Source organism: Crotalus tigris, unplaced genomic scaffold, assembly GCF_016545835.1.
Source record: "Crotalus tigris isolate CLP2741 ecotype Arizona unplaced genomic scaffold, ASM1654583v1 scf7180000017725.2566008, whole genome shotgun sequence".
Taxonomy (NCBI): Eukaryota; Metazoa; Chordata; class Lepidosauria; order Squamata; family Viperidae; genus Crotalus; species Crotalus tigris.
The window spans coordinates 1975766-1987804 of record NW_024096593.1 but is presented as its reverse complement, the minus strand read 5'-3'; the positions used below and the strand labels follow the sequence as shown (position 1 = coordinate 1987804).

Here is a 12039-nt window from a genome sequence, read left to right as displayed (position 1 = left end):
CAGAGACGAGAATACCAATTTTTAACGACTCAATTAATTAAATATAAAGTGATGTTTCGTTGGTTAATACCTGAAGTCATACTTTTAACATGGCAGGAAAAAAAATACAAGATAGATACACTTGAAAGGCACAGGACTTTTATGAGAGTTACTTTTCACAAGGAGAAGAACAAGAAAGTAGGGAAGAGCCGGAGAGTAAAAGTTATGATGAAGATCTATTAGAGGAAGTTGATCGAAAGCGAGAAATACAAAAGTTACAAGAAAGAGAAAGGTTAGAAAGAGAAGCAAAAGGAAGACTTATAGAGACAAGAAGCATAAAACAAAATAAAAACAAAAAAATAGATCAAGTTAAAAATGGGAGACATAATTAAGCTCTTTTCTGTAAACATTAATGGATTAAATATATCAAGAAAAAGAGTTTAAACGTTTAACAATTTAAGGAAATTGGATGTAGATGTGATGTATCTTTAGGAAGTTTATATAAAATAGGATTATAGAAAATTACTAGAGAAAGTAAAATTTAGAAACATTATACACAATATTAGCATAAAACAAGAAAGGAGGAATTATTATATATGTCAAAGAAAAAATAAAAAAATCAATATACTTGGATGAAAAGGGGTGAATTTTAATGTTGGAAATAGTATTAGAGTAAAAATAGTATATGCACTAAATAATAATTAACGTGAATCTTTTAAAAAAATAAGGTATATAAGAAGCTAGTGGATTTGGACTATGAGAATATTTGCATGATCACCAGGCCTAGATGGAATTCCGGTCGAGTCTTATAAAAAATACGAGAGTTACTACAATGAATTATGTTGGAAATTTAAAATGAGGTGTTGGTAGAGACGATATGTGTATAATAATGTATTATAATAATAATAATGTGAATTATTCCTAGTGAGTAGTAGAATATGAAAGAAGGAAAACGTAAATAAGAAACAATGGGGCAATAAGGACAAATATTTCAAAGAGGAATGAGGGGGGAAATGTAAATAATAGAAGAGTACTGTTACAAATTGCTGTTAACAAAAAAGGATATATTACGTGTGTATGTGTGTAATGTTTTGTTGTGTTTTGTTTTGTTGATCTAAAATAAAAATTAAAAAAAAATTATATAGTCCCTTTAGCTAGAGGTATTAAATTTAGCTTGCTTAAATTACTCTAAAATCAATTATTTATATTTATCTACACACAAAGAGATTCTTGGGCTGTGTTGTGTTGCCTTTGGCTCAAGTTAATTTTTTCAACATTACTGCACTAATAAAACAGTTGAACAAAAACTAAATACTGTCTCTTTATCTGAAATGAAATTGAGGTCTTAGATTTTTCAGGATGAAACCAATCATCAAGAGTGATTTGGGAATCTCTCAATACTAGAATATATCACTCTCTTAATTCTGGTCTTAAGTCAGATTTGGGGATACCTGATAATGTTATTTTATTGTTTCTTGGTGGATTGCAAATACTAAAGTGAAAAAAGACACTTTTATAATGTTACATACATCAAGAGCTGACAAATTAGCTGTGAATTATAAGACTAGGTAAAGAACAGTAGCATCCTCTGCTGGTTGTTCAAAGTATGATTGGGCCCCGTCCTGTATCGTTTAGTATCGGGTTTGTTTGTTTTTTTGGATCATTTGATTTCCATGTCAGAAAAATAGGGATTAAAATTCCACTGCTTTTAATAAGATTTAAAAGATTATAATAGGTGTAATAAATGGCTTAAAAGTTCTGTATCCAAAGGTACCTGAAAATTTTGAAAAAAATACTCAGTTTGTCATAAAGTTGAAAAACTGTAAAATGGAAATAAATTCATGATAAATTCCTTCCTTTTTTCTTTTTTTTCCAAGCCTCAGAAGAAGAAAGTGGAAAACCTTTCCAATGTCCAATCTGTGGCTTGGTTATAAAAAGGAAGAGCTACTGGAAACGGCACATGGTGATCCATACAGGCTTAAAAAGTCATCAGTGTCCTTTGTGTCCATTTCGTTGTGCACGGAAAGACAATTTGAAGTCACATATGAAGGTAAGACTGGTAAATTCTAGCATTTAAGAAATTTAATCTCTAAAATTGCTGTTGAGGATTTTAAAGCAATTCTTAATGAAAGGCAGTATATTTTTCATAATTAATATGATTGTTATAAATTCATTTTGTCTAGCAGAAGAATTGGGCTTCACTTTGTTGCATTTGTTCAAACAGAGGGTAATAGGTGTTTCTCAAGACTGTTTGAATGTGAATTTTTATATAGAGCAATGAAGTAGATTTGGTATCTAAATTGCCTTTCCAACTCTATGATGTTATAATCATAAAAGTACTGATCTAACTATTACTATCTTTGAGACATCATCTAATAATTTGTCTTTAAATGTGTGTGTGTGTGTGTGTATACTCACACAGGTGTGTGTGTGTGTGTGTAGGTCTTTGGTTATTCGGGTTTTCTCCCACATAAAATTGGAAGTGTCTTGGCGACGTTTCAACGAAGTCCCATTCGTCATCTTCAGGCTGGTGTTTTCAGCTTCATGCTTCGAGGAACAATGTGTGGTCTTAGCTGTTTTTTCCTTTTAACTGCCAGTGGAGGTATGAAATAATTGGGTGGGAGCTTGGCTGTGTTCTGATTGGGTGGAGGTGTGTTCTGATTGGTTAGGGGTTTGGCTGTGCTCTGATTGGATGGGGGGTTGGCTGTGCTCTGATTGGATGGGGGAGTGTTCTGTTTGGGTGGGGGCTTTGTTGTGCTCAGGTTAGTCTGAGTTGCAGGGGGTTTTAAGATTGGAGGGGTTTAAAGTGGCTAATGATGCAGCTGTGGTCTGGCTTCTGGTTTGTGGTCGCGCCTCATCATCGATGTGGCTTTGGGTTTGCTTTTTGCGTGGATGTGTGGTGGTGACATCCTGTGTGGTTTTAGTGAGTGTGGGTCTGGTGTCATTCTTTGTGTTAGGGAATCGTTTGTCAATAAGGGCGGGTTTCCAAATGGATGGTAGGCAGGAGGTATCATCTCGTTTGTTCATGCTGTGTGGGCGTTTTTCTATCTCGATGGCTTCTCTGATTATTCTGTTATTAAAATGTTCACTTTTGGCAATGGTTCTGGTATTTTTAAAGTCAATTTCATGTCCTGTGGCTTTAAGGTGTTGGACCAGGGAAGATGTTGGTTCCTCTTTTTTGACTGAGTTCTTATGTTCTTCAATGCGTGCACTTATTCTTCTGTTGGTTTGTCCGATGTATGTGTTGGGACAAGCAGTGCATGGGATTTCATATACTCCTTGATTTTCTAACTCAATTTTATCTTTGGGGTTTCTTAGGATGGTGGATATTTTTCTGTTTGTGCAGAATGCTGTTTTGATGTTGTGTTTATGGAGGATCTTACTGATTCTGTCTGTGGTGCCTTTTATGTATGGGAGGAGGGCTTTGCCGTTTTCTTGTTCTTTGTCTTGGATTTTAGTGGGGGTTTCTTTTTGGATTAGGTTTGTAATCTTATTTCTATGGAATCCATTGGATGTTAGTACATTGGTGAGAGTGTGTAGTTCGGGTTTTAGGTGTTGTTCGTCAGCTAAGCGTTTTGTTCTGGAGATGAGTGTCTTGGCTACAGAGTTGATCTGTGCTGGGTGGTGGTGTGAGAGAGCGTGCAGATAGCGGTTTGTGTGTGTTTTCTTCTGGTAGATGGTGTGTCCTAGGGAGCCATTGGATTTCTTGTAGACTAAGACATCCAGGAAGGGAAGTTGGTTGTTAGCTTCTGTTTCCATGGTGAACTGTATTTTGGGGTGTAGGCTGTTGAGGTGTGTGAGGAAGTTGTCCAGTTTTTCTTTCCCATGTGGCCAGATTATGAAGGTGTCATCTACGTATCTGAGCCAGAGTTTGGATTTGTGATCCGATTTTTCTAGAGCTTGGGTTTCAAAGTGTTCCATGTAGAGGTTTGCAATGACAGGTGAGAGGGGTGATCCCATGGGTGCTCCTTCTGTTTGCTTGTATTTTTGTCCATTATAGATGAAGTATGTGTTGGATAGGCAGTGGTTGGTCAGATCTAAGATGTGTTTGGGGGGGTTATATTTGTTTTGGATAGCTGTCAAGGCTTCTTTGATAGGCACTTGGGTGAAGAGGGATATGACATCGAAGCTCACGAGTAGGTTGCTGGGCTGTAAGTTTTGTTTCTTTATGATCTCTATAAATTGGAATGAGTTTTTTATGTGTGAGGTGATGGATTCTGCATAGGGCTGTAGTTGTTTGGCGAGAAATTTGGCTAGGTTTTGTAGAGGTGAGCCTATGGAGCTGACTATGGGTCTGAGTGGGGTTCCTTCCTTGTGTATCTTGGGGAGACCATAGAGTTTGGGGCATCTGGATGATTTCTCTCTGGGAATGATTCTTTGCTGGATCTCTTCGTTAATGGGGGAGGCTTTTATTTTGGATGTGGTGGTTTTTTCCAGGTAGGTGGTGGTATCTGTGTTTAGGGGTTTGTATGTGGAGTCTTGGAGTAGGTTGGTTAATTTGGTTTGATAGTCAGATGTGTTCATAACCACCGTGGCGTTGCCCTTGTCTGCTGGTAGGATTATTATGCTGGTGTCTTCTTTCAGGTTACGTAGTGCTGTCTGTTCCTCTTTGGGTAAGTTGCTTTTGGGTGGCTTGCTGGTGCAGAGGATGTTGGTGATTTCGAGTCTGATTCTGTTAGCGTTGTTGGGGTTGATTTTGGTCAGGCTGGTTTCAACTCCACATATAATGGTTTCAGTGGGGATGTGTTTGGGAGTGACTGCAAAGTTGAATCCTTTGGAAAGGACATTGGTTTTGGCTTTGGTGAGGATCCTATCTGAGATGTTACGCACTGTTTGTTTCATGTGTGGCTGTGAGGGAGGAGGGGTTTGCAACTCAGACTAACCTGAGCACAACAAAGCCCCCACCCAAACAGAACACTCCCCCAGCCAATCAGAGCACAGCCAACCCCCCATCCAGTCAGAGCACAGCCAACCCCCCATCCAATCAGAGCACAGCCAAACCCCTAAGCAATCAGAACACACCTCCACCCAATCAGAACATAGCCAAGCTCCCACCCAATCAGTTCATACCTCCACTGGCAGTTAAAAGGAAGAAACAGCTAAGACCACACATTGCTCCTCGAAGCACAGACACCAGCTTGACGAATGGGACTTCGTCGAAACATTGCCAAGACACTTCCAATTTTACGCGGGAGAAAACCCGAATAACCAAAGACCTACATACAAACACCTGCGAAAACCTCAGAAAACACACACACACACACACACACATATATATGTAGGTCTTTGGTTGTTCGGGTTTTCTCCCGCGTAAAATTGGAAGTGTCTTGGCGACGTTTCGACGAAGTCCCATTCGTCATCTTCAGGCTGGTGTTTTCAGCTTCGTGCTTCGAGCAGCAATGTGTGGTCTTAGCTGTTTCTTCCTTTTAACTGCCAGTGGGGGTATGAACTGATTGGGTGGGAGCTTGGCTGTGTTCTGATTGGGTGGAGGTGTGTTCTGATTGGTTAGGGGCTTGGCTGTGCTCTGATTGGCTGGGGGGTTGGCTGTGCTCTGTGCTCTAACCAATCAGAACACGCCTCCACCCAATCAGAACACAGCCAAGCTCCCATCCAATCAGTTCATACCCCCACTGGCAGTTAAAAGGAAGAAACAGCTAAGACCACACATTGCTCCTCGAAGCACGAAGCTGAAAACACCAGCCTGAAGATGACGAATGGGACTTCGTCAAAACGTCGCCAAGACACTTCCAATTTTACGCGGGAGAAAACCTGAACAAACAAAGACCTACATACAAACACCCGCGAAAACCTTAGAAAACATACACACACACACACACGCACATACACACACATCCTAGGAAATACTTGTTTTTGGACATAACTTGGGAAACAATGAGCTTTGTAGTCTGGTGTTTAATAACTTGTATATAGAAGGACAACCACTTTGAGCTTTATATGCTGACCTTCTCTGTTAAAACATTGAGATCCTCAAATGAAATGTACAGAACATGTAAAAAAAAAAATCAGGGCAAGAAGGGAGATGATAAATCAGTAAGTGGTAACTAGCCTGATGCTCTATATATGTACCTTAGATGATAACTCCCATAATCTTCTTATCACTGATTTTGTCAATTGAATTTTATGAGAATTGTACAGTAATAGAGTATATTAGAATATCAGTTTACTGAATATACATAACTTCTACTGACACTTTTTTATCTACGCACAGTCCTTATAAGATTCTATCTATACAATTTATTTGCAGATCTCTATGATCTTAACAAGGGATTTGTATTTATCTGAGAGATGTGCTGTTATCACTGTTGTTGTTATTACTGAATTAGGTTCACCAACACCAGGACCGGGGAGAGACATTTCAGTGCCAGCTGTGTCCATTTACTTCCTCTCGCCATTTCAGTCTGAAACTCCACATGCGTTGCCACCAACACTTTCTGAGGACAGAAGCCAAAGTGAAGGAAGAGATTCCAGAAATGGATGTCAAGGTCTCACCACTACTGAGTGATAACTCCAGAATGGGTCAGGAGGTGGATGGAGGAACAGACCATGTAGGGACTACTGCTGCCTCTAGATCTCCTGATGCACTTGGGCAGGTGGGAACTATCATTCCATCTCTGCTAGTCAAAGAAGAACCCAAAGATGACAGCAGTGCCCCTAGCCCCTCTTTAGCCCTCAATGTTGTTGACAGAATTGCCAACAGTACAAAGCTAAAAGACTCAATTGACTTTGTGACCAATACAGCATCAGCACTTTTCAGTCAAGATATATCGGTCAAGATGGCTTCAGATTTTCTCATGAAACTTTCAGGTAAAGATAAACCAAAGTTTTTTCTCTCTAGGTCGGGCCATTTTCTTACACTTTTTTTTATACAATGGAAATAATAGTCTCTTCAGGTTATTAAAATATATTTCCCGGCATCTTAAATCAGCTGTGTCCAATCCATAGTCTGGAGGGGCTCATGCAGTTTAGACAACTAATAATGCAGCCCCACAAACATTTAACATTATTATGTGATTTTATATATAAAACTATATTATGTATTTTATATGAAGCCCAAAAAGATTACTCTTCATTCAGTGTGACCCAAGTAAGCCAAAATGTTGGACACCCATGTCTTAAATGCTATTTTCTCTCAAAATAATGCATTATATATACATAATTATTTTCAGGATTGCCTTTGGATGCCACCAGTGGCCCACAGCACTAGGAGAGAGTTTCTTAGGAATATAGTTCATTATTTGGTGAATGAATGTCTACAATTGATCCTATCAACTAACATAACTATTTTGGTAGCTGTGCACTGTAGTGGACACTTTGCGCCCTAAAGATTCTCTACACTGTGGGTTGCATCTAAAAGCACCTAAGCTTATATTGCCAAGAATTTTATCATAACATTTGAAGAAGCACAAAATTCACAGAGTAGCTAAATTTAAATCTCAGTATTACTCCAAGAAGAACAAGTAAAGAGTTTGCTATAGGAATGTATGCAGATTGCTTTATTAAACACTTCAAATATTTGTTGATTCAGAAATGAACCTCAGTGTGTTCATTGTACTTCCCCTGAAATGATAAGAGTGTTTTTGTGCCCCTGTTCTGTTTTTTGAGAATGAATCTCAGCTGTTTCTGTTTCCAAGGATAGAAATGAATCTCAGCTGTTTCTGTAGCAAGGATAGAAAGAAGCCAAGGTACCATGATACCTTGGCTTTTGAAAAGGGAGACAACCCAGAAACAGGATAAAACAAAAGTTCCTACCAATAGGAAACTACTTCACCCTGCAGCTCCAAAGGAAACTCTGAAACCTCTGCATTGAAAGTTGAACTAATTCACTTCTGAAACTGGTTGAGTAAGCTTTAATTGACTTTTAACTACTCCCATTTTTTTACATGTAAAAGGACATATTACAGTGGGAGTATAGACTTGGTTCCTAATCTCCCAATGAATCTAGTTGCAGAAATTATTGAGGTTATGATGGACAGTAGTACAATTTCAACTGGGTTCAGGCAACGTCTAGTCATACTGGCTACTTAGACTCAGGTTGCTCTGTAATACTGCTTTGGAAATAAATTGGTGGATAGATTCTAGCTTTCGAATCTGAGCATTTTTTAAAACGAATAGTTTTATTTTCGATTGTTGTAACAACACAGCAGCACTTACACTAATAATCTTAGGTGAATCCTGAAGCTACAGCCAGAGAGATTACTGACACATGTGTCAGGGTATCATCGATGGCATACTGAATATCTGTCATTACAATACTCTTATTAGTAAGGTGCATACATTGTTTCTTGACATATTCAAAACTTTTACGTAACATTTATGTTACTTTAAAAAAAGGCTATAATCTTCTCTATGCCTCCACGGTTAGGATTTTTCTTACTATTTCCTCACTCAACATTTACTAAAGAAAGAAAAAAAATCTGTGATTTAAGGCCAAAAAAATTTCAGAAGCTGTATAGAGAAAAGATATTTGTGAAGTTTGTTCTGTAGCTCTTCATACTTTTGAAGACTGACAATGCCCTTTTCAGTGGACATTAATTGATCACCTATGTACGCTGCATCTCAGTAAATGTGAATGCTAAATGAATTAGAGGATCAGAATGTATACAACCCTTTCTTTGGTAATTCCTCACTGATATTTTATATCTATTAATTCACTTTAAAATGCAGTTTTTGTCCTGAGGATGAGAAAAGTTTCTCAGGGAGCTACAGTATGGGATATCTTCCCCTTTCTCCCCCAATTGCAGAATAAAGTGATGGTTATAAGAAGCATTTTCATGACTCTTCTTACGGCCAAGGAAAGACAAATTGTAATGCTTTCAGCAGTAATAACATAAATGGAGATTCCGGAGTAGACTTAAGGAAATGTTTGATCACAGTATCTAAGCTCTTCTACTTCTACTGCTAAACATGGGTAACTGCATTCTTCAGCTCCTTCACTATGAACAGCTTTCTCCCATTTTGCTGGGCCAAAGAGGCTAGTGTTAAGGTTGTTCTGTTCTATATTTATAGTCTGATCATTTAAAATGCTTTGGATGGTTTAAAGCACTTCAAAAATGCAATGAAAACAGAAAATATGTAATAGAAACAACTAGCAAAATGAAACAGCTTAAATTGATTTACAGGATGTAAAAACTTACAAAATTATTTGCCTGACATTTATAAAATGACATCCGGGTAGGTGCTTTGCTAACCTTTGTAGTGAAAGCATTCCTCAGCATTCTGGGAAGGCCCTTTCCCCAGTAACTGCCAAGTACACAAGGTAGTGGAGATCACATAGGAATTTGGTTGAGTCTTTCAATATGCTCTTAATCCTTTTACTCCAGGGTGGAATAAACATAGGATGGAAGGGTGGAAAGAAAAACCACGAATAAAAGAAACTGAATGAATGCAGTTCTGAGAAACATGAAAATGATGGAATTAATGAAATGTTTTATTCTAGCTTTTTCAAGGTACAGTCTTATAAAATGCCTGCAAAGAGTAAATTCCATAGAGATATATTAGAGAAAGTTAGAAACATGTTGATATTTTCCTCTCTTAAAGCACACTGATTTGGAAGAAAGGGAAATGATTTCTCTTAAGATGTTGATCTTTTTTAAAGCCACGCTTATACCAATAATCAGTTTGTAACTTCTTTGTTATATTTACCCAATATTTTAAATTATATTGTTTTAAGTTCATGCCATAAATTAAATGATATGATATTAGGTTGTGCTTTATATGTACTAAATGAATAACACGGCTTGAAATAGATATAAAAACAAATTTTGCATGGAGAAAGAAATAAGAGAAACTGAAAACTGAATATATCTTCTCTTTTGTTGCCTGTTTTTTAATTCAGAAATTGATAAGCTGTTCTGTAGTGCTTAGCAAACAGAAATATGAAGGACCCAGATGAGATCTCTCATGCAAAGAGGACCGAAGCATTTTTTTAGTGTCTTTAACAAAAAGGTCCTCAAACTTGACTTGTGTGCACTGTTACCTAGCAACATGTTATAAAGTCACTGAAGGAGTGAGATATATCTTTTAGATGAAAATCTAAAGTTAGTAGATATGTCAGTGCCACACAAGGGAAAGATGTTAGGTTAAAGGAAGAAATTAAATCCATTGATCAGAACAATATGTGTCTAAAATAACTTACGAAATTATGCATTGAACCAACATGGCAATACTTAATAGATCCTTCCCATAAAACAATGTTTTATTTAGTGGACTTGAGAGATTTGCTAGCAACATTTTTAAAGAAACATTTCCATTTATTATTATATGAACAAACAAAAACATGAGTAGCAGAAAGACTCTGAGGATAATTCTCTGTCGGCTTATTGGAGAAAAGTAGTTCCTTTGGCTCAGATTGATGTACTGCAGGCTGCTCTGCAAATGAGCAAAATAGCAAGGGCAATTAAAGAAATGAAAAAGAAAAAAAATACCAGGGCCAAGTCAGATTGGGACAGTCTGGTTATGCTGCCCTGAAGGCATTGCTTGAGGAATCCATAGATGGGTCATTGATAGTTCTTGTCCCAAAGGATATATGTGCTCTGTCAGTTTTGTGAGTAATTGGGACTCTGAAGACAATTTCACACATAGGCATCCTGAGAGGTTCATAACTTTATAAAACACCAGATATTGAAATACTATTTCAGGGGCTGCCACAAATACTGTTTCAGGGGCTGCCACAAAGAAGAGGGAATCAAGCTATTTTCCAAAGCGCCTGAAAGCAGGACAAGAAGCAACGGGTGAAAACTAATCAAGGAAAGAAGCAACCTAGAACTAAGGATAAATTTCCTGACAGTTAGAACAATTAACCACTGCCTCCAGAAGTGGTGAATGCGCCAACGCTGGAAGTTTTTAAGAAGAGACTGGACAGCCATTTATCCGAAATGGTATAGGGTTTCCTGCCTGAGCAGGGGGTTGGACTAGATGACCTCCAAGATCCCTTCCAACTTTACTACTACTACTACCACTACTACTACTATTTTCTTCTATAAATGTCTATTAAATCTATATTTAAATATTGGAAGCTGAAAATCATCAATCTGTTATCTCTATGCTATAGGTATGGTAATATGACTAACTTGATTGAGCTTGAGTGCTGATATTGAAGATGCTTGTGAGCTGGACACCTCTCTTTTAATTTATGAAATAGAGATGTGTTGAATGAGATGGTCATAAATGCCTTTTAAAGTATTTCAGCCATAGCATCTAAGGTATATTTATTGCTATCAATCAGCACAAAATGTTGCTTTTGTTCTGCTGGACAAAAGAGTAGAAAGACTTTTTATTATTTTTGTAAGCATGTCAGGAATGGATGACAAGAAAAATTGGCAAATTATTTCAGTGTGCTATCTTTGTGTAGGAATAACCTGTAGGGAGCTCTATTTTATTTTATTTTATTTTATTTATATGGATTTATATGGATTTATTGTGGTTAGTATTGAGGATCTTTAGTCATAAAAGGTCATAAAATTTCCAAGCACTCACACAAAAAACTAATATGAATACATATATGTATATACACAAATAGATACACACAACACACAAACCCTTTTTATGACCCTATAGCCCCTATTCGGGCTAGAGTTAGCTAGTTAGCTTGGAGTTATATATAAGAAGCTCTCAAAATTGTAAATTGGATGAACCATTGTCAGGTTTTAGAGCAGCTTTTTCTAACTTTTTACAGAATTACCTTAGATTCAGGTCATCCCTTGGAAAGGAAGGACTAGACAGGGAGTCTTTGACTTATAACCATTTGTTTAGCAATTGTTCAAAATTTCCACAGAATTGAAAAAGTGGCTTATGACAAACTCATACTTATGACCATCACAGCATTCCCATCCACAATCAAAGTTCAGGTATTTGGCAACCAGCATGTGTTTATGATGGGTTTAATATTTTGGGGTCACATGATCACCATTTGTGACCTACTCAGTTGACTTCTGGAAATAAGAAAAAATAAGACAATACGTTACAATCTCTATAAACGTACAACACAATTATATATAAAATGATATAATATTATAAGGCAGCTTAAACAACAAATTCACT

General features: G+C 37.3%; 1 protein-coding gene across 10 annotated transcripts in view; it reads left to right on the top strand.

Moving 5' to 3' along the window:
* ZNF827 (zinc finger protein 827) overlaps nucleotides 1-12039 on the top strand; it is a 139744-nt gene that overhangs the window by 52606 nt on the left and 75099 nt on the right. For all 10 annotated transcript variants that reach the window (XR_005556197.1, XM_039338993.1, XM_039338992.1 and 7 more), the window contains 2 exons: nucleotides 1857-2029; nucleotides 6324-6804. Coding sequence is in view for 9 of the 10 variants with exons in the window: in XM_039338993.1 (XP_039194927.1) it covers nucleotides 1857-2029; nucleotides 6324-6804 (654 nt within the window). In the remaining variant the exon portion in view is untranslated. The remainder of the gene's footprint in view (nucleotides 1-1856; nucleotides 2030-6323; nucleotides 6805-12039) is intronic.